Source organism: Gadus morhua, chromosome 7 (assembly GCF_902167405.1).
Source record: "Gadus morhua chromosome 7, gadMor3.0, whole genome shotgun sequence".
NCBI classification, from domain to species: Eukaryota; Metazoa; Chordata; class Actinopteri; order Gadiformes; family Gadidae; genus Gadus; species Gadus morhua.
In genome coordinates, this window is record NC_044054.1 from 25,509,432 (window position 1) to 25,537,211 (window position 27,780).

Below are 27,780 nucleotides of genomic sequence, written 5' to 3' on the forward strand. Positions count from 1 at the left end.
CTCCACCATTCCGCCAACTTTGCCTCGCTCTCCTCATGCCTCGCCTGCCCCCTGGCACTCTCCTCTTGGAAGGGGTGTCTGGGGTGGTGGAAGAGGTGCCTGGGATGGAGGAGCATGAGGGAGAGGTGGGGGGGGCTGGTGGCAGTGGACTCAACGAAGTCCTGAAAGAAAACGAATAAGAAGGAAACAGAAATTATATGCCAGAACTGGTTGATATGGCCATATGTTATGTACAATATAAAATAGCTATGTACACAATATAGTACTGCCAAAAAATACATTGATTAACTATGTAATATTACTAATATAATGTAATATATTAGTATAATAATACTTATAGAATATTACTAATATATATATATTAGTATATATAATATCACTTATAGAATATTAATAATTAATAACTAATAATATTACTAAAATGACTTTCTATATTTGATAAGAGTTTATTGTTTACTGTTTACTGTTTTTTGTTCACTTTTTATAGTTAGTTAAGAGTTTATTGTTTATCTTATATTATATTATAATTATTGTTTACTGTTTACTTTTTATTTTACTTTTTATAGTTATCTTAGAGTGTATTGTTTATCTTATATTGTATATAATTTAATATTGTGTTGTGTTTCTTTCTGTAAGCTACTGGACAATCAATTTCCTTGAGGGAATTATCCCAAAAGGATCAATAAAGCCTAATCTAATCTAATCTAATCTAATCTAATCTAATCTAATATATTAGTATAGTAAAGCTTATTTTTAACCTGGAGTCACTAGAACATGGAAGATCTGGATATCATACGACATGATATCCAGCCCGGTCTGCAGCCCGGTCTGCAGCCCGGTCTGCAGCCCGGTCTGCAGCCCGGTCTGCAGCCCGGTCTGCAGCCCGGTCTGCAGCCCGGTCTGCAGCCCGGTCTGCAGCCCGGTCTGCAGCCCGGTCGACGGCCGGGATGCAGAGCCCGTGATCGGGCATGCATCCCGGCCGAGAACCGGGGTCGGGCGGCCTGCGAAAGTCGGCCGGGGAGTTTCGCGATCTTCCGCGAAAATCGGCCACAGACTTTCGCGATCTTCCGAGAGTCCTTGGCCGGGCTTCGAAGCCCGCGGCCGGGCTGCAGAGTATAATTAATAAAAATAATTACTAGTTAATTACAGAGAAAATACTTACATTTGTGTTTTTCCAATCCTGTCGCATCTTTTCGTCCTCCATCTTGTCTAGGATATTTCTTGATTTTCCGTTTTCTCGCAAGGTATTGTGGGAGCAAGTCAGAACTGAATCGCTTTGAGGGTGCCCATCGAAAATCTCAATTTTGAGGGGATGTTAGCCCTCCCCCCCTACCCCTTAAGCTACATTTAAACAGTATTGGGACATGACTCCACGGCGCGTGAACGCGCAACAGCGAGGGCTAGGGTTGAGATTTTCTATGTAGCAAAGGAATGAGAATGGGCCATAGCCTACATATGAGAAACACACACGCATACATACATACCTCTGTGGCATATACACATACATATGAAATGCTCACATTCATACAAGTGAAACATTTATACGTATCTATCTGAAAAACTCATGCAAGCACATATTTGTATAAATGTTTCAAATGTATGAATACGTTTTTCAGTTATATGTATGTATGCTCTTACATGAGGATGTGCAAGCGTTTCAGAAGAGTATGTATGTATGTGTGAGTGTTTCAGTAGTGACGGTGAGAGCGTTTCAATAGTGAATGTAAGAGTGTTTCATAGGTATGTGTGCATGAAATTCCAAGGTCAAGGTCGGCATTTAAACCGGAAGGCGGGAACAAAGAGTGCCGGTTTCTAAGCCAACGGTGAAGAGTGTGACATTTCAGTCACGCTCTTCACCGTTGGCTTAGATTGGCTGAAATGTCACGCTCTTCACCGTTGGCTTAGAAACCGGCACTCTTTGTTCCCGCCTTCCGGTTTAAATGCCGACCTTGACCTTGGAATTTCATGCACACATACCTATGAAACACTCTTACATTTACTATTGAAACGCTCTCACCGTCCCTACTGAAATTACTGGTATGAATACTACATGTGAAACGCTTGCACATCCTCATGTAAGAGCATACATACATATAACTGAAAAACGTATTCATACATTTGAAACATTTATACAAATATGTGCTTGCATGAGTGTTTCAGTTGATACGTATAAATGTTTCACTTGCATGAATGTAAGCATTTCATATGTATGTGTATATGCCACAGAGGTATGTATGTATGCGTGTGTGTTTCTCATATGTATGTGTAAGTGTTTCAGAAGAGTATGTATGTATGTGTGAGTGTTTCAGTAGTGAGTGTAAGAGTGTTTCATAGGTATGTGTGTGAGAGTGTCTCAATTAGTTATGTCCTAAACGGCCCCTCATATTTTGGACCTTTGGATTGGTTCCATGTTTTGTTTTATGTTAACACTATTCAACATCCCCACAGCACACTTTCCACTGCCCATATACATAGGCTAATCGAAAGAATTGTGTGTTTGGTCAGTAGTTCAGTTGGTTGGTCACATATGTTGGTTTGCTGTTCAGGTTTGGTTTGTTGCATTTTGTTTGGGTATTTCCAACATGGTAAAGATGGTTTGTTGTTCCCAGTATTTGTTTTGTCTGTCTGGGTAAGTTTCCTCCGTTCGGGCTCGGTCGGTCCTTGTGATTTTGGTACTGGTTTTCTGTCCAAACCATATAATCGCACATTTTCTAATCTTCCATACGCTACACTAATCCCTTTACAGATTTCATGATACTTACTTTATTCTAATAAATAACTTTATCCCTTATCATGTGTGGATCCCGATCTTTGCTCTGACCCGAGCCTCGTCTTAATGCAGCCAAGGAGATGGAAGAGCGTTATGAATAATTATTAGATGATTGTGTTGTACAATGAAAGACAGTAAAGATTCAATATGAATAAATAAGGATGGGATTTTATTTGAACAATAAAATATGTGTTGGGCAAATTATAGAGAGGCTGAGATTATAGATTTCATATTCAAAAGGCGAAGGGGTGAAAAAATTTAAGAAATATATTTAAGAAATATAGGCCTACTCAAAGCCCAAATCATTGATATCATACCCTATCCAATAATAAAGAAATTTGAATTTGAATGGTAACAATTCCGTTAAATCCTCGTCCTCGTTTTGAACGTCTCACTCATGGCAGATCAGTGTGTTCTTTCTGATTAGCTCTTAATTGAGATCACCTGCCACGCACCCCTTTATTAAAGGTGAACACAATGGGTTTGGTTTACTTTTTGCATCGGCCTGTGTCAATCGAGGTTGAGTTTAGTGAGGGTTGAAAGTTTTCGATCTAGATTGCAGATCACTATTGTCAATTTATACAAACTGAAAGCATGCGTTGTTGCGTGTTTGTTTTTGTGGGCATTTGACTGAACAGCCCAGACAAATATTGCTACCAACATGGCACTTCGAAACAGACCACCGCAGTGAGTAAAAGTTATTTTCCTTTATTAATTGTTGACGTTTTTGGGCTGTCTCCTCAGACACAAGCCATCAGTATCCCTGCTCTTTGCACCTTGACATGCATGTCGCCGCTGTTTGTTAACCTAGCTTTGCTGATTTGTATCTTGTGGTGTGTGTTTTTCTTAACAGGTGTTAGATGACTGACAAGATCTATGGGGGGGCCCCCTTTGGGCCCCCCCATACCAACTTAGTCTTCAAAGGAATCTAGTGCCATGGGACTCCAGTGTCTTCAAAACGTCCTCGGAATACATGTGTATGAATGGTCCACCGAAGGGTTGATCTGGAAGCCACCACGGTCCACGCAGTAATCTGCTGCGTGGGCCGTAGTGGCTTCCAGAGCCATCTTTCGGTCTTGGTCAGGATTTGTTACAGTTGCCCTCAATGTAGCAGGCTACGGGTTTCTGAAGAAGCCTGCTTTACGTAGCATTGGAGTACAAATATTGTGCAAAATGCTCATGTAATTGCACTAGCACTAGTAACCTGTAGATTAGCTTAGTTTAACATCATTCCGTGCTGTCTCTGTCAAATGTGTAGCTTACTTTAAGTCCACAAGGCCCTCTGGTAAACCACGTTGGAACACCCCTGGACACGGTGATTAGTCACTGGGTGTGTGCTAAAGTTTTGTTCCATTTTTCACTAGTTGGTTAAGGTTTGGTAGAATTGTTTGGATGCTAGCGACGTGATGGTGTATGTACAAGAGCCTACCGTGGCCAGGCCACAGTTGCGACGGACACGGCCAGATGGCCTAGTGTGAGTGCAACCTTGATTGCATTTGTATACTGTACCATTGGATGTTTATGCAATTTGGCTTAATTCATCCGCAGTAAAGCTGCATTTGACTATTCCAGGGTCGTTTTGTACAGGCTATCATTGAAGGTTTGGAAGGTTTTGTTGGAGACAAACAAAGAATCTTCAGGCAACAGATGTGACAGCTGTGACTGCTCTCTCTCTCCTTCGTCTGCTGGGTCCTCTGTGTTTGCCTACCTGCTACACCATGTTGACTAGTTTGTGGGAAGTTTTTTATTAGGGGTCCAAGCCAACAGGTTGGATCCCTATTGTTTTTGTAAGGATTATTATTATTCCGACATGCTAATCCTAAAAGTGTGCCCACAGCCCAAACCGTAAATGGTGCCGACACGCCAATTGCATGACTAGATCCAGGGCCCTGAGTTCTAAGCAGACGACCAAATCCAGACACGCCGGCCACTAGGTGGCGCTATACCAAGGAAAGATGCGTTTGGGGCTATAACTCCCACACCGAACCTCCCACAGTCAAAAACTTGTACCCACATATTCACTGGAGTCTGCTGCATCTTTTGGCCTAGGCCACGCCCATTTGCGTCTAGAATTTTTTTTCGCAAAATCGCGAAAACCGCAAAACTGTTTTTTCCCTACTCCTCCCACATTTCTTGACCAATCGACACCAAACTTTGCACACGACATCTTCTGACGCACACGCAAATAATGCATGAAACACTTTTTTGATCCGTCCTTCGATAACGAAACGGTAGCGTTTTGAATATTGGTTTATTAGCTAAATTAGACGTGGAATAGCAAAAATTCAAAAAAATCCAAAATTAGACATCGGATCGAGTCCACATTTTACACACATGTTGGTGCTAACCTTAATGTCGTTCGATAAAAATTTCGGAAAATTTCACCATTAGGGGGCGCAATAAATGAGGAAATTGTATATCTTCTACAAAATCTTTCGCCGCGCTACACTGACTTCTCGCTACTCCTACCACAGTCAAATCCTTTGTATCCACAGGTTCAGGGTAGCGTTTTGAACACATGCTTCGCTTTGTGCCGGCGAAACGCACATTCCTTGTCGCGTTGTGCTGGCGAAATGCACACTTCTTGGACCCCTGCATAACTGCTTGCAGTTCTAGTTTTTTTTTTACCTTTGCTTACAATCCAACGGTTGTGACCACTTATGCAACTGGGCTGTGAACCTTGCAATTCTAGTTGCATATTTGTACACGCAAGCTTGTCCATTTCTATCGCCATCACTAACACTAGCTTCAGCATTTCCTTGTAGGCCATTAGCTGACTTGTGTATTGGAGCGATGATTTGGGTATTTTAAGATGCTTGAAAACCTAAAATAAAGCAAAATGCGTGTCTGGTGTGCAAGAGCCAATTTGTTGGCTTGCAGTAGTCGAGGAGTTGCCGTAGGTCGTAAGCCATCTGGAGGTTGTGGCAATGGAGGCTTGTGGTAGATCTGCCATCCAAGAAAGGTTAATTCTTCTGAAGCATGATTAATAGTTTAGTAAATTGAATCTATTCATATAGAACTATAAAATCCAAGACTGCAGCCCGTAGGGGTCTCGCCCGGGGTGTAATTCCATGTAGAACCGCCAATGGGCATGACTACAGGGTGACGAAGACAATTATTCCCTGCCTATCAAGAGACTTCTAAAACATATCTGAGTTCCTATACTTTTTGTATAATTTGGTCATGCTGCAAATTTACTTTTTGTAGTTGCTCCATATTTAGTTCTTTGACAGCCTCACCTGCTAGAAAAGTCTATTCAAATCGGCTAAATATAATGAACTAAATTAATAGCCATGAAATGTTGTCACTCATACTAATGGCAAATACCCTTTCAGTTGGTGGTTCAACACTGATGTCTCTCTAGGCTTGAGGGAGAGCTCACAAGTAAATTACACGAATGTCCTGGAGCAAATGGGAATACACTTTTATTTATTCTACCTGACCAGGGACATCTTTGAACTATAGGTCACCTAACCCAAACTTTTCACTCTTGTTAGGTTGTCCTTTTCTCGTTTTAACCAGAAAGGGCTGAAATATCAACATTTCAGGTATTCTGTTTGGATAATGTGCAAAACTTGTGGCTTCACTAATAAAAAAAATTAACAAATGTATTTTTCTTAATGTGGTTAAACTATTTAAAGATTTGTATGCAAAATATTTCTGCTCAATTTGTGGTCAATGAAACTGAAATTGTTTTAATTTGCTAAAACACAACAATGGTTAAAGGTATTTGCTTTGGGCATCTTTTGATATTTTTAGAATCTAGCTCCATTGCCGTTAGAAATGGTGTCTCCCAGTAGGCTACTGCAAAGTACTTTCACAAGTTTAAAAAAGAATGGGCAGAAAAGGAACTGCCAACTAAATCTATTTAACATGGGTAGAAAGTTTCCATGGAAGCTCTTGGCTGCTGGTTCCCAACACAGCTCCACTGTTAGCCTGTGACCTTGCGTTTAACTTTTTTCGACTTTTGGTGACTTTCACAAAAGAGAAATGAACTGGTTAATACAATAAACAAGACATTTCATGGTACCATTTTGAACTGTTTGTGGACATTGCATTAAATCCATATGCTTGAAACTTTTCAATAATGCATATCAACGAAACGATGGTATGAAATAAATCTGGCTCGGGCAGAGAATCTAAACACTGACTGGAACTACTTAGCAGGTGTCTGTAGGGCTTTATCAGGAGTTAATGCACGCACTGCAGCCAATCAGAATCAGAGTATTCCCCCAGACCGTGGTCTAAACAATATTATTCACGAGTTATAAACAACCCCTAAACATCAAAATTAATGATAACCCTGTGGAAATTGCCATAAGTGAGAAATCAAAACGTGCTGAAGGTAAACAAATCCCGCATGGGCTCTGACGTCATGAGACGCTCGTAATCCTTAAAAGGGACATCGATCCCTGAACCACCAAGACAGTAAACAACATGCCTAACACAATTGAAAGAACACATAACAAAATACTGTAGGTGAATTATGTTACTCACTGCAACCCATTAAATACGGTATGATTTCTAGATGTCATGGCAACGTCCGCTCGCGACACTGGACTTGCGATCGAGGCATCGACGCGGACGTTCATTCACATAGCCAAAAACAAGAGAATAGATGGCTAGATAAAATAAACATCAAGACATAGAATTCTAAAAAGAACAGATGAAGCAGCTACCCTTTTTTCCTTCGCGGTTTGCCTACAGAGCAGCGCACCTGCATTTAATATAGGCCTATCCGTGTATTGTCACAATTTCTCAGTATCAAAGGTGAAAGTAGAAACTGGTGGCCAAAAGCTGTCATATTGTTAGGTATCACAGACAATTTTAAGTAGAAACGGGTGGCCAAAAGCTGTCATTTGTTAGTTATCACAGACAATTTTCAACAATGAATGATCTGTACGGAGCTCCATAAGGGATATTAGGGAGAACGCTCCCGGACAGAACCTTAGTTTGGAAGTCATGCTTAGTGACACGAAAAATAGCCTACTTCCAATTGAAATACAACATTTAGAAAATAGGCCTACATGTCCCTGATCACGTTTCAATAGATTAAATAACGTGACAGTGTCACGTATTTTCGTGAGACCATACCCGTGCTTCCATGAGTATACTTAAAGGAAGTAGCCTGGATACCAGCCTGAACTCCGCCCACAAAATTTTTGGTCTGGGAGATTCAGTCTGGAATTGAGCTAGTTGGGAGGTATTCAAGGCCTCGAAAAAGTGATCTGACCAATCAAATTGTAAGGGCGGGCTTTAAACGTTGATGGACAGATGATACACATTAACGTAATCAACCACGTCACCAAAGAGCGCTCAGTTGAGTTAGTTTGAGAAAAGATGTGCGTCGCACAACATACGTCACATACTACGTTGCTCTGATTGGTTTTAGGTCTATCCAATTGAGCGAAGAGGCATTTTCCTTCCTGGTTCCGCCCTATAATCACAGCCCAATGGTTCGGTCTCAGACTCATATTCTGACTAGAATTATGAGTATGACATCGTCAGGCTATAAAGGAAGTATACTATCCGCACTATCTACTACGTTATTTTTTCAGATGTGAGTGCTGTTCCAAATCGAGTACTCCGTGGTGCACTAACCGGAAATTATGATCACGACTGCCGCCGTGGCTACTCCCCCGCAATAAACATCCCGCTTTGAACGGTGAACTCTTGACGCCTAGCAGCTATAAAAACTATAAAAACTACAAAATGACTCTATTAATGCAGGCTATGTGGAAAATGCGCCGACTTTGGCTCAGCCTGGCTCCGCCTCTTCCGCTACGTAGCTAAGATGGCTGCCGTTGAGTACGGGGAGTGTCCTTTGATCCACACTTCAGGATTAGCCCGTTTTGAGTACGGCATCCGGGTCCTTGAAGTATACTTCTTTTCGCCGGATCTTACTCAAATTTTGGCTAGTAAGTACGGACAGTACGGGTATTGGAACACGGCACAGGTTCGAGCGTGTGCATGGGTTGAATTGCGTGTGTCTCACGCCGAATGCATGAGACATGAGAGCCCTGTACTTACGTGACACAAACCAGCACCGCAAATGTTCTCTCCCGCTTGAGATGACGTCTTTCTTTATAGGTTCATGGGTCTGATTCGCCGATTTCCCATGCTGATATCCCCGAAGATTCTCGGGCATCTTCGACAATTTGGCTATAGATTGTCTCATTACACGCTAAATAATATAATTATAGCCTAATTATATATATAGCCTATACATATAGGCTATATATATATATATAATTAGGCAATATATATATATATATATATATACATATAGCATTTGTGGTTTTGGCATAAACATAACTAGGGTGCACTGTACTATCTGCGCACACCCTTTCTGAAGCCTCTCTCTCGCTCTCTCTCTCTCTCTCTGTCCCTCCCTCTCTCTCTTTCTCTCTCTCTCGTACCGTTTTGTGGAGCACGTTAATTGTCTTAGAACACTCCCATTCAGAATGCATTGGTTTACATTTTGTTCTGTGTAACACGCAAAAAGTCGGACTATCGTGCTCTGGAACACGCTTCAATAGATTAACGTTCGTGCGCAGGAGCACGCAATCGCGTGATACCGGGTTGAACATTGAGCACCTTGTCAGCCAAAAGAAAAGAAGGGAATGTTGCATCCTTAATTTTCATAATCATGACTACACTCTTTTTGGGATTAAACTTAATATCAAAGTGCTGTCCATAATCAGAACACACTCTGAGCAACTGCTGAAGGCCAGCTGAACTGGGGGTCATGATCACCAGGTCATCAGCATACATTAAATGATTAAGTAGCCTTTCTCCCACCATGCAACCAGTCCTGCACATAATGCACGTCCCCCTCTTTTCTAAATGTCTCAGCCCAAAACGCTTTTATTAAAATCTTGTAATGTTCAAATTCCATCTGAAACAGTGGGTTAGGTGGCTCTCAAATATATCCAACCCAGTCTCACGTATGTGTGTAAACTTGTTCATTAGACCTTTAATCAGGTTGCATCTTGGGATTGCTCTGTGAAAATTGTGGGTCTCTTGGCAAAAAGGCGGACCCAAACCTTAACCCTATACCACAGACAACACCGTGGCCTGATGAAGAAGGTTTGTGTGGGGGTCCCAGTCAGGCCTTTGAACAAGGTTGTCAATTCTTAGGTCAGTAAGACCTTTCTATCTCCAAAACTATATTTTACACCACATTCTGATCAACTAGGTCTTGCAGGCAACACTTAGTAAAAAAAACAGACCATTTGGAAAATCTCTTTCTGTAAGCGAAGATAGAAGATATGTCAACCACGAGACCCAGGGGAACATGCATTTGTATTTTGGTATTTTTAGCCAACTCGAGCAAATGGGGATAAAACATTGAGCAGTTTATAACTCCCCATTGTTGATAGGATGGAGAGGGACATTTGTGCCTGAAGGTGTGTAGACACAGCTGGCCAGTCTACAGTTTTTCAAGGCTGGGTTCAAAAGGTTAAAAGGAGATGGCACCACAACCCTTATCAGATTAAAAAAAGTGAATGTGCATTTCGCTCATAACTTTTAGTAGTATATTTGAATGCCCTCTTTCATATATATGACACCACCACCACTGGGTGTGGCAACAACTCTCGATATCCATATGGGAAGGGGGGAGGGGGTGCTTCAATGCACACTCAGGATGAAGAATGACTTCTTCTTCTCAAATAAAACCTTCAAAAATATAACTAACGGATAGTGCCACTGGCATTACACAAAGTGGTTATCAAACAATAAGGACATTTATTGAAAGCATCACATAACCCCCATAATAAAACTATTATAACTAATTGTCTTTTCCTTCTAGAAAGAACAAAAGCTGTGGTAATGCTCATTAAGCACCCATATCCTCCCAATGGACTGTCATGCTGTTTTGCACACACAATTTTACCACCATGACGATTCAACAATCAAAGATGAGGCTTTAGCAAAGATTCAAATCTTAAAAGTTCCAAAGTCATCAATAGTACATTATTCAGAGTGTTCAGAGTATTGCCTTAGCATTAAGTGGTTGAGACGCTATGTACTGGCAAGATGGACACTTTTAGGCCTTTCCCCCAAGTTGAAGCAAGAAATCTCACTCTCTCTCTCTCTCTCTCTCTCTCTCTCTCTCTCTCTCTCTCTCTCTCTCTCTCTCTCTCTCTCTCTCTCTCTCTCTCTCTCTCTCTCTCTCTCTCTCTCTCTCTCTCTCTCTCTCTCTCTCTCTCTCTCTCTCTCTCTCTCACACACACACAAACACATGTCTGTAATTGTGTTACTTATTCATTTTGTGAAAAAACAACAACTGTTACCATGACAATAGACATTTCCCCCATTTAGTTTCCCTGTATGGTAGCCAGGGTCATTAAAAGGTCCCTAAAGCCTCTTTCACCAAACTGGGTATAATTAGCATTAACTAATATAGTGGGTGTGATTTAACGAGATTGGGGGTTTGGAGGTGGACTTGATCAAGGCCAAATGTGTATTTAAGATTAAGTTTTCTTTTGGCTAGTTGTGACTAGTGAAATTTCACCAAGCACTGCAAGGTGTAGAGCAGTTGGTCGCTCAGGTAGGGTCTACGGACAAATAATATTAAATTACTCCACATTGCATGTATGTAAAGATAAAGTTGGAGTTATCTTTACATACCGGCAATGTTGTCTACATACCTTATACAATTGTATGCCTCCTGACTTGTATTCTAAGATGTATAGCAATCTTGTTTATTTTACGTATTTGAATGGAGTTTATTCTTTTTAAAGTAATTGTTATTCCTGTTCCATGCATGAAGAAAATAAGTTGTTATATTTTACATGAAGTGACTTTTGATGAGACTGTTTTACGTTTTGTGTTGTAGGTGTTTACCTGTCTACTGAGTAGAATGGACCTAATGACGTTTGAAAATGTACAACGCAGCCCTACTGGTAAGTCGAATACTGAATATAGGCCGGCCAACTAGATAAACTAGTATATCTACAGTGAGTTCAGTTTGAAACTACATTTCTATGTATGATTCTGTTACTACACCATTTCAGTTTTACTAACAATGTTTACTCAATTAAAGACCAATCAGTTGCATAGGGTTCTGATAGTTGTATTTCACTCCCAAACTCAAAAATATATATAATATCAATCAAGTTGTATTATGCATGTAACAGTTTCCTGCTGGTATATACATTGTTTTGAATGTAATGTCATTGTTCACTGTGCCCGCTTCTTTAGATGTCCATGTGAGCTGGTCTGGCGGTCAGAGAGCCATGACTCAGAACGGCAGCCGGCCGCCTGAAGTCCTGTCCTACTTCATTATCCAGGGCCTCAGCAATCTTGGGGAGACCAGGATCATAGTTTTCTATATCTTCCTGGTGGCTTACATCTTCATCCTGGTTGGAAACAGCATGATCATATTCATGGTAATTCATTTCTTATTCCCATGTTGAGCAGCAAGTCATCATTTATATGCAAAAGTATCTTCCTCAAGTGCACGATAATATATCAAATAGTTCTCCATGAGACTCGTTTGTAGATTCATCTATTTGATTAAATCTGTCTGCTCTGACATTCGTTCACAATTTAATTTTTTGCCCATTATTCCAATGTTGCTGTTATCTTGCTGAAAGTATTTTGTATTTTGTATATTCCAAAAAGATATCTGTATATATTATTCCAAACATAGGTTTAACATGATCTCTAGCATTGTCATTATAAAGGGATTTTAATTAATTTGTCTTTCTTCAGGATTTATCCTGATCTCAACAGTTTTGTTTGTCTTTGTTTGCCATTTGTATACAGAGTTTGACCAACCCAAAGCTCAGCTCCCCTATGTACTTCTTCCTCCACAATTTGTCCCTGGTCGACATCCTGTATACCACAGTCACCATCCCCAACATGCTCTCTGGATTAATGACCAAAACCCACACCATCTCAGTCCGTGGCTGCTTCGTCCAGATGTACTGCTTCATCCAAATGGCTGTCACTGGACGGGGCATCTTAACGGTAATGGCATACGATCGCTACATGGCCATCTGCAACCCGTTGCACTACACAGCGGTCATGACCAGGCCCTTCCGCTGTGTCCTCATCGCAGCGGCCTGGGTCTTTGGGGCCATATGCAGCCTCCCCGGGACGGCCCCTTCCTGGAACAAGACCTACTGCGGCCCCAACATTGTGCGCCATGGCTGGTGCGACCCGTCATCCGTCAGACGTTTGGTCTGCGGTGACACCTATTCAGACAACATTCTCTCACTCTCCTCTGCCTTGGTGGCTCTACTGCTCACCGGAGTGCTTATTGTGACCTCCTACATTTTGATTGGCTTGTCGTTATCCAAGATGAACACGGCTGAAAGGCTCAAGGCCTTTGGTACCTGTGCGGCCCACCTGACTGTAGTGTCCATCTCCTACGGCTCGGCCTCCTTTGTTTACATATCTTACCGTGTGGGAAACTTCCCTGCAGAGGTAAGCGGCGTTCAGTGCGTTCCTTCTGCTGTTATTCAGACTTTATAACATTTTTGACGAACGCCTCACCATTAAGTTGGTAGTAGTCTCATATCTACCATCTCCATATTTTTGCGAGCAACTCAGAGATAAATTGTCTATAACTTGTAATATTTTTATACATTTTATGTATATTTAGCATGGAGCAAACTTGCTTCAGCTATCTGCCTGTTTAGACCAAAAAGCACAAAAGATAGAAAATTAGCGTATCATGAATACAACTCAAATTGTTTCTAATTCTAACATTCTAGTTTGGTTGAGTATCCAGCCAGTTCAACCTAGTCAGCTGCTACAATACAGACCACATCACCCATGTCCTTCCTTTCAATATTTTAATGATGAAAAATGTAATTGAGCATCTAAGTAAGTTTCAAATCAAATTCTATCTATATAAATCCATTTAAATATGTATTTGAATAACTTTATTCAATATAGCATATTCAAGTGCTCATGAACTATGTGATTTAAACAATGAAACTACTATATTTCAGGTCCGCATCATTGTCTCAGTTTTGTACACAGTGCTCACCCCCTTCCTCAACCCGGTCATCTACAGCCTGAGGAACAAGGAGCTGAGAGACGCCATCAAAAGCACCTTCTGCAGGCGTCCTGCGCTAGCTGCCAAAAGGCTAATCAACACAGTCTATCCCTGAACTCTTATACTAAAGTTGTGGCCTAAACGTTTTTCCCTGCTGCAAACTGCAGCAGGTTGTACATTTGATTTCACCCGGTTATTCTGCAGGTTATTATGAAAACTTTTATTGCACAATTCTCTTGTAGAGCAAAATTGTTATAATACAATTATTATTGGCCTTTATAATGTCGGCCTGTTTGAATGTGTGCATATCCAAATGTAATGATGTATATGAGGAAGAGGATTCATAGCTGATTTGTTTTGGCCCTTTTTAGATCTAAATACAGTTTTCAGTGTTTTTTCAGTAGCCATTGTTTAATCAATCCATGCATGCGATTTAATCAGCGAGCACTCAACTTCATCTAAACAAATTGTTAAATGTAAAATTATTATATTGTTTTCACATATGTATTTCATGTGAAAATTACACATTAACTGCCAATGAATCTACTTTTGTGAAATGATCTCACAGATTTTGCTCCTGTTCCTATAGTTCCTGTTTTAATTAATTAACACCACCTGTGTAAATCAAAAATGTGCTTTGCCTGTTTTTGTGGCAAGTTAATTCATTATTATCTTGTTCGCAACTATCGCAAACTATCATTTGAACTGTTTTTATTTCTTATTCTATCGCGTTATGTCTCATTTGTGCTTGGATTCAAATCTATATGTTCACTGACATGCATGGCATTATATGGTGAAATAACACTCTCTCAATAAACTATATTCAAAGGTCCTCCTCATTTCATGTATAATAATGACAGGGATTTTGCAAGTAATCCTGACAGGGTGATTCAAATATGATTGGAAATAGTGTCTATAATTTTAAACCTCCATTATACTGTGTGAAAGTGACCAATGTAACATAATTAGTCAGCTAACAAAGCAAATACTAAGAATGGTCTTGATGCAGGGGGCATGTCAAAAACCCAAGCTGATTGGATACAAGGGTTACATGAGACAGTTTGCCTCAACGCACTGGGGGCCAAACTCATTCACCTTATAAAAGGGTCTGCCTTTCACCTCTGGACCCTCCTCCTCCTCCTCCTCCAAGGAGGAGGAGGAGGGTCACATCAGGCAAGGTAAAGCAGTCAGAAACAAATTGACAATCTTGTATGTATGGCAGGAAGATCATCTGTGCCGTATAATAATGCATACAAGTAAAGAATACAGGGTTTCCACTGTAGGATCGTAATGCGCACAATTCAATAAGGTTCAGGGCTGAAGTTATTAAGTTCTGTCTTGAATTTATATGTTTGTACATTGATGTAATGTTTTTTTCACTTAATTAAATGTTCAATTACACATATTGACACTCAACACAGACATATCTCTTTATCTTCCAAGCTGCATTATAAGAATAATCCTCCTGTAAGTTGTTATCTTTGCCTCTCATTTACATTCAAGGGAGAGAAGGTGGTTGATTTATCAGCCTCCAACAAAACATAAGAAGGCTATTTTTTTTTCTGATTCATAGTTTTCCCTTCATCTATTAATGCAATTTATTAATGTTGCTTATGCTATACGGTTGCTAGGTAATCTACTCTATACACTCTCTTTGTTAAATCAAATATTCTCTACAATTTCTGGCAGGTATCCTCGATATTACAATATGGAGAACCTGACTTTCAATGCTGACATTTTTTTCCTAGAGGGGTTAAAAGTCACCCCACAATCTTCTTTTCCTGCTTTCATCCTCCTCCTCATCATATACATCTTCATCATGGTGTCCAACATCAGCCTCACGGCCCTGATCTGCCTGGACAGGAGCCTTCACCAGCCCATGTATCTGCTCTTCTGCAACATGAGCATCAATGACGTCTTTGGTGCATCCACCATCATACCCCGCTTGCTGAGTGACATCTTCATATTAACAAAAGACAGATACATAACCTACAAAGAGTGTGTTATCCAAGCCTTCTGCGCTCATTTCCACGCTGGCACCTCCCACTCAGTGCTCATGGTCATGGCCTTTGATCGATATGTGGCCATCTGCAACCCATTGCACTACGCCGCCATCATGACCAACAAGATGGTGCTGAAGCTGACTTTGTTGGCATGGTTTCTGGCCCTCGGCTCAGTAGTGATCCTCATAGGCCTCAATGTACGTCTCTCGAGGTGCAAGAGGGCTATATTTAATCCATTTTGTGACAATGCGTCCCTGTTTAAACTGTCCTGCGACAACATCATCATCAATCACATCTACGGACTTGGCAGTGCTGTGTTAATCCTAGGCTCTTCCATTGGCAGCATAACTATCACCTACTTAAAGATCACCATGGTGTGCTTGACCAGTAAGAACAGGGTTTTAAACAGCCGAGCCCTGCAAACCTGTGCCACTCACCTAGCTGTGTATCTCATCATGCTAGGCTCATCCTTTGCCCCAATGGTTCTACATCGTTTCCCTAAATCGTCAGACAGTGCAAAACTAGCTTCCATCTTGTTCCATGTCGTCCCTCCTGCCTTGAATGCTGTTATCTATGGACTGCAAATTAAAGAGGTGAGGCAGAGGATTATTAAAAGTCTTTATAATAATAAAGTTTCTAACTTCACTTTTTAAATTATTTGCAAAAATGTCCTTTCCCATCATGTTTATTGGAATATTTAAATTTCATTTAAATGTACATACATTACAAAACCATACACCTAGGGCTAATATAGAGCTGGTCTACCTTAAAAGGTCTTACACTGCAAATCTGTAAAAATGATCAGTGGATTAGTTTTGTCTACTTGTGGGAAGAGATGCACTATTCCTCCAAAAACCCATCTGCTCAGGTTCCTCTGCTTTTAGAATGAAAACATTTTCCACTAACAGCCACAGTATGAGAACGAAGACTTGTGTCTGCAATCTCGACAGTTAACCAAAGGCTACTGATCAACTGTTCACCTTTGTCTAAGGTGAATTAAGAAGTTTAACTTGAAATGCACACACTTGTTGTTAGCCAGTGGTTGACCAAACCTCCAACAATACAATGCTGAACCAGTTTTTTGTTGGCAAATGTCTTTGATATATTCTTAAAATGGCACACAACATGGGTTTTTTAAGGGATTCAAAAGAAGACCATAAATGCTAGTATCATTAAAATATGTTTTGGGATGAGGTCCCGATAGAGCTCTTTAAAAAATATATGATGGTCTATTATGGCCGTTTCAAATGCACTGCAAGTCCTGTTGTTACAACCAGTGCAAAATTAATGCTGCATATTTCAAGAACTAAAATAAATAATAACCAGTGTTGCCTATCTGGATTCACCAGGTCTCCAAGAAGAAACTATAATTTGAGTTTGTCTGAGACGCCACATTTGAGCTGCAGTCTGTCTAATAGTATTTGACACATATCTCATTTATGTACCCATAATTAAAAATTATTAAACTATTCTTTCACTTAACTTTTCCAACAGTTTGTCTTCATAATTGTAGTGTCTAAGGATACATTTAGGTGCAACACCCTCAAGAACATCATGCATTATGTTGACACATTTCCGTACATGAAAGTAATCCAATGTTCAAACATAACATTTTCTTTAGGCTCTGTTTTAGTGCCATCACTTTTTTCGTTTTTTTTTTAAGCTGATCTTTAGTAAGGACTATTTGTGTCCGTTTTATTGTGGAACTTGTTCAGAGCTTTCCAAATTATATCTAAGATTTAAACATACATTTTTATTTAATATCAACCAAAATATTGATTGTGCCAAAAACAAAACATTTACACAAAGTAAAAGTTTGTTTGTCTATTCATACATTTTGGAAAAAAAATTAACTTACCATTACATCCTATAGTTTTTACTTTGGAACAAATTTATTCAAAATCACAAATTGTATGATAGGCAATTTTAATGACTCTTCTTAAATTACATCTCTGATTCAGTTAACATTAACATTTATACAGGTTCCATTTTACCATAAAAAATATTGAAGTTGGCTATAATGTGATCAGCAGTAGTGGCACTGGCAGTATGGTCTGTGCAGTGGTTGTTTTTGATGTCCGCGTCCAAAAGAGTGTTGAGCTTATCAGACTCAAAGTATTACATCAAGCTGGGTTGGTGTGTGGATCTCAGTTTGAGGTTGATTTTGATGTCTGTATCCCAGAGAGAATTATGCTTCCGGAGACAGTCGTTTGTCTAGGTAGGAGCAATAGTCCCACAATGCTACCGCCTGGTAGCCTACTACTATTTCAGGTTCCAAAACTGGTATTACATTAGTGTATTCCTCGCTGTCAGAAATCCCTTCAATATACACAATTTGACAAAAGCATTTTTAAGACTTACCATGACACGAAATCAGCAGGTTATGGGCTCATGTGTGTGTGATGGTGTGTACGAAAGCAACAGCAGACTGAGCAAAAGCGTAAAAGATAATAATGCATACGTTCCCCAAAATACAGATGATATTTATTGTTAATTTGCATTTAGCTACAAACCACACATGTAATTAAGTATGATTCATGTGTTTGTCAACTTTACCTTTACCAACTTTACTGTACTAGGAACTCAAACTTCAATCATATTTTAGAATATGAATAATTTTACTGTGAGAGCAGCTGGTTCTGTAGTGGTATCATAATAATAGCATACCTATTATGGTTACAAGTTATTGGTAATGTCTTCCACGTGCAATTCCACCAATTTAACTATCTGGTTTTATAAACCAATTTAGTTGTGATTAAACAAGGCCAAGATCTTGTGTCTTATCTGTTTTATTTGCAGCCCATAGACGACAGTGTTGAAAGCAGGGGGAACCAACATGATCACAATGGAGGCCATTTTCCTCTGCTCTGATAACTCAGGGAAACGATGCAGAGCCACAAAGCTGAACCCTGAGATCATCATGATGAGGTACACCGTGAGGTGCGTGGAGCAGGTCTGCAAGGCCCGGCTGTTTAACGCCCTGTTGTTACTGGTTATGCACACCATGGCAATCTTTAGGTAGGTGAGCAGTGTGCTGCCAAGCGAGGACCCTAGTAGGACAACAGTGTACCCAAGGCCGTAAATATTATTGATCGCCACATTCTCACAGGAGAGTTTGAACAGAGATGCATTGTCACAGAATGGATTTGTTATCGTGCTCCTACAGCGAGACAGGCGGGCAGTAAGACCGATAAGGACGCCTACTAGCAATATGATGACACCCCATGCAAATACACTCAACTTCAACACCATCTTGTTTGTCATTATATCTGAGTAATGCATGGGGTTGCAGATAGCTACGTAACGGTCAAAAGCCATTATCATTAGAACCGAGAGATAAGTGCCTATGTGAAGATGAAAGAAATATGCTTGGAGTACACACCCCATGTAAGTAATGTAGCGCTCTGCACTTTCTGTAAATATGTCACTTATCAAGCGAGGTAAAATGGCCGTAGCACCGAAGACATCATTGATGTTTAGATTGCAGGACAGCAGATACATGGGCTGGTGAAGGCTTCTCTCCACTGAAATCAGAACTGTCAGGCCAATGTTGGACACCATGATGAAGATGTAGACGGCCAAAAGGATGATGAAGACAGGAATGGAAGACTGTGGGGTGACCTTTAACCCCTCTAGGAGTAAGACATCTCCAATCCATGTCTGGTTCTCCATACTCAGGCAGCTGGTCAGAATCAATCAAAATGTGAAATACATCTGCCTATCGTCGGCATGAACATGTAAACACTTCCACACTCACGGTATAGTGTCACGCTGTCTGTGTGGGGGGTGTAGGGATTTCCGTCTTGGCAGCGCGGGATATTGACAGCCACCTCCAAAAAAGGGTTAAAGGTTCAGTCTGGCATCTAGTGGAACAGACCTGGCAGGAATGGAAAATAATTATGTTTTAATTTGATTATAATACCATGAAAACAAGTAGCGCTATCACCTTAGAATGAGCCCTTTGTGTCTCCATAGGGAGCGGGTCCTCTCCCAAGGCAGCCCACCATGTTGCACGGCCATGTTTCTACAGTAGCCCAGAATGGACAAATGGCTCCAGAGAGTACGCCTTTAAAGAAATGACTTAGACTTTGGTTGCATGTTATCCCAATGGATACAAGCTTTTTATGATACTTTATTAGTACTGTCAGTGTGTATCATTATAGCCTAATGAGCGATGTTGTGTATGAAACGTGCCACACATCGTGATGTTATACTGTGTGATTAAGAAACGCAACCCTCTCTTGACAAGGACATCAAAGGCAGCCTCTGCGCCATCTGAGATGGCGCTGCACACATCCATACACACCAATGGTGTGATAGTTAAGTGTCTGAAAAGATTAACCCTCCCTCTGACCTGCCTCACATAACAAGTGAAGCCCTCCTTTCACAACAAAATATCTGTATTTATCTGTACATATGTGTTGGGAGGAATCACACATTTTTGCAAAATAGTGTTGTGAATGTCAGTTTACGGATTAGGGGAATTATGATGATGGATGTGCATTCTGTAATACATCATTTGTTGAGATAGAGGGATAGAGGCAACACATAAACTAGTGCTATTTTGAGTATATTTGTAGTGGGAGCTAAAGTGGATGCATCCGTCCAATTTTGTGATATATTGTTTATATGTTGGTTTGGGACGTGTGCATTTCGGTTGACAGACCAATGTGAGTGAGATGGAGAATGAGATGGAGAATTTCAAATCATGAAGACGAGTTCACTTTAGTGACTGATGCAATGGTTTGCCAACCTTCAGTTAAACCCATATAATCAAAGTTTAGATGCTTAAATTAATTAATTTTACATGACCACTAAGAGATAGAGAAAACAAATTAAAGAGTGCCATTTAGAATTTTTTTGTAATAGGAGCTTAAATTGATGCATTCTTCAAAATCTTTGATCGATAATTGATGTGTTTGTCTGGGATGTGTACGTTTCGGTTGACCGACCTATGTGAGTGAGATGGAGAATGTCAATGGCATGGAGACGAGCTCCATTCACTGACAGGTGCAGTGACGTATGGGTAGACAATATTTTTAGCATGTAAATAATATGAAATCTACATGTTTAATTTATAATAACCCTTATTATAAATGCATATTTAACAAGATTAGACACAAAGTGGCAAGTTTATATGAATAAATGTGTGCAAATGAATTCATAAGGCTGGCAGAGCATATTCCAACCCCATATCCTAGCAGTGTTAAAGCCTAGTTCTACTAGTTGATCTAGACAGGGCAAATATCTTGTATATCATTGTTGTGTAGACGGACAGTGATCAAAATATAATTTCTTCGTCAGACACACAATACGTCATATAATATGAGCAACAATTCATGTAGGGTTAGGGTTAGGGTTAGGGTCATGTAATAGGAGCAACAATTGCATTGCTGGAAATAAAAGACATTCTCAAAATTGCACAATAAAAAATAACAATAGTAATAATATAACATATAAGCATGACGGCAAAATAGAAATGTGACAAAAGGAGAAAAATCATGGCAGGCTGCACATGTAGTTAACTAGTGTATGATGTATGTCTATGTGTCTGTGTATGTCAGCTTTACCTTTCGTGATTGGAACTCCAACATCAGTCATATGTGAGAGCATGAATGCTTTTATTGTTGGAGCAAAGGTCCTAAAGTTCTTACATCATCATGGCATGCCTTTTATGGGGACGCCTCTAATCTGACAAACAAATGTTGGTTTTGCACAACAATGAAGCTTTGGTTGCTATGATAATTAATCTTAGCAGTTCCTATTATTAACAGATTTCTCAGAGGTCTGACCAGTATGTGCATAACTGTCACTTTCATCGTTTGCACAACTTGCACAAAGGTACATCAAAATTTTGAACTCCAAAACCCAATTTAAACATCAATGATTATACATGCTGAGCACCAAAGGCAATAATTGTAATAATTAATTCAGGAAAAAACATTACTCTTGCGTCTCTTTTCTCATGTTTTTATTATAATCTTTACATTATATTTATTGACTATTATGTTGTTTTTTTTGACATTTTGCAATTAACAATACATTGCATTGTATTGCTTTCTCTTATCTGTAAAGCACTTTGGGCATTTATGCTATCACCAAGATAACTCCTAAACAATTTCTGGATAATTATTCTAGATTCATTTAACACTTCTGCTTGTGTTAATGAATTTGTGCGCTTATTAATGAATTAATATATTATCATAGATGTACAAAATGTTGTTCCACTGTGCATTCAAAAAAGAGAAAATAAAATGGTAAATACATTAGTAATTATCTACACTTAATACATTTCATACAGTACGAGCCAGCCAGAATTTTCTACCGTAAGGCTAAGCAACCTGAAAATTATCAATGCACACTTACACACAATGGATGCCGCTCAAACTTTGAGACTGTGTAATGATACAGCAAGACATTTGTCTTTGGTACTTCACATGAAGTGCCATTTTAAAAATCAAAGTAGTTTATTACCAAATATTAATCTAAGAATGGAGTTAATTTTGCTGGTTCAAATGCCTATTTCGAATTCGTAACAAGTGATAATGTAACTTTATTTTTATTAAATAAGGTAACAATCTTCTGCCTTATCTGTTTTATTTGCAGCCCATAGATCACAGCGTTAAGAGCAGGAGGGACCAACATGGTCACAATGGAGGCCCATTTTCTCTGCTCCGATAACTCAGGAAAACGGTGCAGAGCGATTGAACTGAGGCCTGACAATATCATGATGAGGTATAGAGTGAGGTGTGTGGAGCAGGTCTGTAAGGCCCTGCTGTTTAATGCCCTGTTCTTACTGGTCAAGCATGCTATGGTGATCTTTAGGTAGGTGAGTATTGTGCTGCCAATGGATGAACCCAGTATGACAACAGTGTACCCAAGGCCGTAAATATTATTGATCAAGACACTTTCACAAGAAAGCTTGAATAAAGAGGCATTGTCACAGAATGGATTTGATACCATTCTCCTGCAGCGAGACAAACGGACAGAGAGGCCTATAAGGATACCCACCATGAATATAATTACGGCCCATGCAAATACACTCAATTTCACCACCATCTTGTTCGTCATTATGTTGGAGTATTGCATGGGTTTGCAGATAGCTACGTATCGGTCAAAAGCCATGATCATCAGTACTGAGAGATAAGTGCCTATGTGAAGATGAAAGAAAAATGCTTGAACGACACACCCCATGTAAGTAATGTAGCGCTCTGCACTTTCTGTAAATATGTCACTTATCAAGCGAGGTAAAATGGCCGTAGCACCGAAGACATCATTGATGTTTAGATTGCAGGACAGCAGATACATGGGCTGGTGAAGGCTTCTCTCTACTGAGATCAGAACTGTCAGGCCAATGTTGGACAGCATGATGAAGATGTAGACGGAAAAAAGGACGATGAAGACAGGAATGGAAGACTGTGGGGTGACCTTTAACCCCTCTAGGAGTAAGATATCTCCAATCCATGTCTGGTTCTCCATACCCAAGCAGCTGGTCAGAATCAATGTTAATTATAAACATGAACATTATTAAATAAACATGTACAAATAATTATGAAGTTGTAATGAGTAATATTATACCGACTTACAATTGTTTTAATGCTGTTAACATGAATTCCTATTATATCAATTAAAAACTGCTCTAGTCAAAATGTTACAGTTGTAAAGAGAGAGTGGAGAAAAGTCATAATTATCAGGTGCCAAGATACATAAGTCCTATCGTCACCTTTTGACAGGCAAGATGGATTCTCCTGACCAATCAGATAAGAGCTGTACTGATTGTTGATAAATGAGCAGATTAGGTTTTATCTATAGTTACAATTTATAAAAAATTGCATTTATGAAATACGTAGTTGTAGAATGTGATTTTTATTTTGGTTAACAACATATGAAAAAACCTTTTAGAGGTTACTTTAGTGACAGTATTGCCTTGATCTACAAAATAAGAGCTATTCCTTTTGCAAGAAAAATAAAATTATTTATTTCCATGTTTTTCAAAGCTACAGGGAGCAACTGCAGAGGGGTGGAAGTGCCTAGGACTGGTTAAACATGAATGACATAATGTGAATTGACAGGACATGGCATTAAGACATGTAGGAGTAATTTGATGTGGGACAGTTTGATATGAGCGAAATATACTCAACTAGATTAATTTATAATAATGGAATTCAAGCAAACATATGTTCAATTCATATAAAATAAAATGCAATATAAGGCATCAAAACTGCAATTGAATTGTAGCAAAAGGAAAAAAGCAGCAGGAACAATGTAAAGAAAATATACAGAAAAATAAGAGGCATGTAAGATGAAGAAGATGAATGTATTTTTATTTGGTCTACAATGTTTTGAATTTAATGAATAGCATTGAAACAATTGATGAATTTGACTTTTTGTCATTACAAATTAAACCCTCCAATCAAGGGTTAAAATGTATATGTTTTTCCTTTGTATGTGTTGCCAACTCATGATGGAGCTGTTGCCCTGAGTAGTACATTTTGTTAATTTATTGTGGATAATAAGTGCATAGATAATAACACATTTGTTGATCTCTATGTATAAAGACAATAAAATAAGTGAGTCAAGGAAAATAATTATTAACACTTAACACATGTGATTATGATGTAATCTGATGATGTATGTGTGCGTCAGCTTTACCTTTTGATCTCCAACCTCAATCCTATGTGAAAGTCGTCAACTTTTATTGGATGAGGAGATGGCCCTAAAGAACTTACATCATCTTAACATGCCTTTTATAGGGACCTGATTGTATTGTGCAACACAACAGACAGTTGTTATGGAAATACAGTTTGTAGTGTCCATTATTAATTTAGGTTTGACCTGTAGGTCTATGTGCATAACTATTTTGTTTCATGATGAGTCATGTTTTCTTCTTGGTTATGTGTCAACATCATGCTATGGTGAAGGGGAGTGTATCATTTTAGTTTTGTACCTCATTTGTAGGATATTTTGAGCTTCAATTGTATTCAATTTATGTAAAATAATACAGTTTAAGTTCCATATTGGGTTTTTTTTCAGTTGATTTCATTGATTTACACTGAGGTTAGAACGGGAGAACGTGAAGGCAGTGTTGCCAGATTGGCCTACTTCTTCCCCCCCTGACTACTATTAATCACGTTAGGCTGGAAAAATGAGCATGCGACTACATACAATTTCGGCTGGTTAAAAAAAAGACTGGGAAGATTACTATAATTCTTTCTACAAACATCAATCAATACCATACCTTTCATATGGCATATCGTTTGTGCAGCTAGTACCACTATTACTTCAGTTACTACCACTACTTCAGCTACTACTACTACTACTACTACTTCAGCTACCACTACTACTACCACCATTACTACTATTACTACTACTACTACTACAGCTAGTACCACTACTACTACTAACTTCCAGAAAATATTGAAAATATTATAGTTTAGCTTCCAGATTTTGTAACAATGTATTTCAGCCCTTTGCTTCTTCAGGTAATGTTATTCAGCGTCAGTCAGTTTTCGACTTCAGCTTCCAGGTGTTCCAAAATTTCAGGGGTTGCCAAGCCGCGACAATCTGGCTTAGCAGTGATAAATGCCTAATGACTAATTTCAAGGAAGCATCTGGCTGTTGATAAGCTGTAGTACTTATTCCAGGTCTATATGTGGTGCTGTTTCTGCTACAGAGCGCTGTATACAAAAATACTGTCCATAATCCTTTTTAGCTCATCATAGTGGCAGGATAACAGTATATATTCCCCAGCAACCAAACAAGGGTCAATATCTAATACAGCACTGGCAAAAGCCTGTAGTCCGCCACTGATGTTGTTAATCAGCTCAATCAAACTGTGGTTCGATTGAGCCACTAAATTTTTTAGTGGCTCAATCAGTTGGTTTGAGAAGTAGTGCTCTTCTAATACTGCTTCAACCTTAGCGATAGGGGTTGAAGTTGCCTAATTGCTATTAGGTGACTATTGTTGAGTGTGTACTGTGTACGGTGCTTAGATTTGGTACAATTCAGGAGAGGTGACTCTATAGGAGAGGGGGGGGGGGGGGGGATTTAACAATAATTTAACATCCCTGGTCATTATTTGTGTACTGCAGGTCTGCAGGTCTTATTTCATTGCAGCGATAGCAGTCACAAACCTTTTGTCCTGCAGAATAAACCAACCCAAAGTTTGTTGTTGTCCTGCTGTTCTTTTGTCTAATGAACATTGTCACATCAGCTCAGTTAAGGGTCCACTGGGGATCTTTAATATATTTGAAGATCCTCAAGACTCTGGCTGGTTTTGAGATAGAACACGGGGTGGTGGGGCTCTCTCTGAGTCATTTTGGGAGAGCATTCATGGTCTTCCCCATCGCATACACGACATTAAGGGCATACAACATTAACTTTTGTATTTAGGTGAGTGTTGTAATCAGCGCTGAACTATTTTAATTTTTAGGATTTATTCTTTCTATCCATCTTTCTTTATGAATTATTCTCTACAAATTTTAAGACCATAATCCATCCACAATTTTTCACCTGGAGACTCCAACCCCCTTTGGAATGGAGTCGTTTAAACTTTTAAAATGTTTACATACGCTTGGAAATTTCGCACAAAACCATTCAATCTTTTAAAATATTTAAGAGGTCCCATGGCATGCTACTTAATGGATGCTTCATATAGGTGTTAGTGGGCCACTAATACAGTATTTGAAGACGTTCAAGAAATTCGGTTCTTGTGCAGAATTACAGCCACTACGAGCCAGTCCCACAATGAGCTTTTGTGCCGTCTGTGCGCTAGTGTTTACAGTGGATGTATCGCAATGGCTCGGATTCATAATATCATGCGGAGGCGCACACAGCTTTTGGCCGTGTTCTGTAAATATTCTAGAACACTCGGTTGCTCCGGCGGGAGTCCTGAAGCTCTATATCTAAATAATATAATATAATATATAGATATCTATATAATATAATATATATTATCAGGGCCATAAGCTGTGTGCGCCTAAGGATGATATTATGAATCTCAAGGTTCTCTGACGTCTCTGGTTCTTCCACTTACAGGTCAATCTGGAGTAGGCTAGACTGAGCGGTGAAATGGAGGAGGAGACTCGTAGTGGGGGTTACCTTGGCCATGATTGAGAAGGAATTTGGGGAAAGGTACTTTGGCTTTGACTCCCTGAAGTCCAGAGGGTTGGGGTTAGGGCATGGTTTCTCAACGGGGGCGGTACCGTACTCAGCTACTTTTTACTGTCTATGCGCAATGGAACAGTGATAATACGTTACATCAGCTATCGCCATGATCTCTATAGTAACGCTGATAAACATAACCCAAGTTCGCGGGTTAACAGGTCAATAACACAACACAATCAAACATGGCCGATAGCAAGAAAAAAATATCAAATTTTGTTTCAATGCCCGTTTTCCTTCTTCCTCTTGTTCAGTTCCAGCTGCTCTGAGCGTAGTCTCCACGAAAAGGCTGTTGCATTTCAAATACAAAACATTTACTGTGGTGCTTTTTTCATCTTCTATAGGCAGTATGGTCCTTACTTATGCAAAGATTACAGCAGTCTGTCTGACAAGTAAGAACAAAGCTTTGAACAGTAAAGCTCTTCGGACTTGCAGAACTCATCTCTTTGTATACCTCATCATATATTTTAGGAAAAATATTACGATTTTGCCTAATCGTAATATGGTGATGATTAGGCAAAAGGATCCATTAAATTTTTTCATTTAATTTGACCACATTTTAATTGCAGGGTGATCACAAACTCAATGTGTTGTGGCTTCCTGCTGACTGTCAATGCGAGTCAATTGATACATCTTTGCAAATCATTTCTCAAACCTGTGGTTGTCTGCTTAATGCCACTTTTGCCTTCATCAAAAACCAATTATTATTATTATTATATGCATTCAATTAAAAATATGTTAACACAGTCTTTATTTTTATTTCAAATAGCATGTTGTTTACCAAAGCAACAAACTATCGTTGGCAATTCATAAAACTCCTAAATAATGAA

General features: G+C 39.4%; 4 protein-coding genes across 4 annotated transcripts; 2 read left to right on the plus strand and 2 right to left on the minus strand.

Annotated features, from left to right (window-relative positions):
• Positions 1 to 11,598: 11,598 nt before the first annotated feature.
• Positions 11,599 to 14,408, plus strand: or6at1 (odorant receptor, family 6, subfamily AT, member 1). Its single transcript, XM_030362426.1, has 4 exons — positions 11,599 to 11,679; positions 11,978 to 12,165; positions 12,545 to 13,207; positions 13,738 to 14,408. Exons 1-4 carry the CDS (start codon positions 11,637 to 11,639, stop codon positions 13,897 to 13,899), a joined length of 1,056 nt encoding a protein of 351 aa, XP_030218286.1. The 5' UTR covers positions 11,599 to 11,636; the 3' UTR covers positions 13,900 to 14,408.
• Positions 14,409 to 15,492: 1,084 nt separating this feature from the next.
• On the plus strand, positions 15,493 to 27,524 carry LOC115547102 (putative olfactory receptor 13C6). The gene is made up of 3 exons (XM_030361072.1): positions 15,493 to 16,091; positions 27,260 to 27,447; positions 27,520 to 27,524. Exons 1-3 carry the CDS (start codon positions 15,493 to 15,495, stop codon positions 27,522 to 27,524), a joined length of 792 nt encoding a protein of 263 aa, XP_030216932.1.
• LOC115547913 (olfactory receptor 52N5-like) lies at positions 18,533 to 19,660 on the minus strand. Its single transcript, XM_030362425.1, has one exon. The coding sequence runs from the start codon at positions 19,457 to 19,459 to the stop codon at positions 18,533 to 18,535; it is 927 nt and encodes a 308-aa protein (XP_030218285.1). The 5' UTR covers positions 19,460 to 19,660.
• Positions 22,307 to 23,266, minus strand: LOC115547565 (olfactory receptor 52E8-like). Its single transcript, XM_030361875.1, has one exon. The coding sequence runs from the start codon at positions 23,264 to 23,266 to the stop codon at positions 22,307 to 22,309; it is 960 nt and encodes a 319-aa protein (XP_030217735.1).
• Positions 27,525 to 27,780: the final 256 nt, after the last annotated feature.

Coding starts and splice junctions, on each gene's coding strand:
- or6at1 (XM_030362426.1), top strand. CDS start 11,637: ATGGACCTAATGACGTTTGAAAATGTACAACGCAGCCCTACTG. Junction 11,680..11,977: donor TGTACAACGCAGCCCTACTG/GTAAGTCGAATA, acceptor CCGCTTCTTTAG/ATGTCCATGTGAGCTGGTCT. Junction 12,166..12,544: donor ACAGCATGATCATATTCATG/GTAATTCATTTC, acceptor ATTTGTATACAG/AGTTTGACCAACCCAAAGCT.
- LOC115547102 (XM_030361072.1), top strand. CDS start 15,493: ATGGAGAACCTGACTTTCAATGCTGACATTTTTTTCCTAGAGGGGTTA. Junction 16,092..27,259: donor ATCAATCACATCTACGGACT/TGGCAGTGCTGT, acceptor TTTCAAATACAA/AACATTTACTGTGGTGCTTT.
- LOC115547913 (XM_030362425.1), bottom strand. CDS start 19,459: ATGGAGAACCAGACATGGATTGGAGATGTCTTACTCCTAGAGGGGTTA.
- LOC115547565 (XM_030361875.1), bottom strand. CDS start 23,266: ATGGAGAACCAGACATGGATTGGAGATATCTTACTCCTAGAGGGGTTA.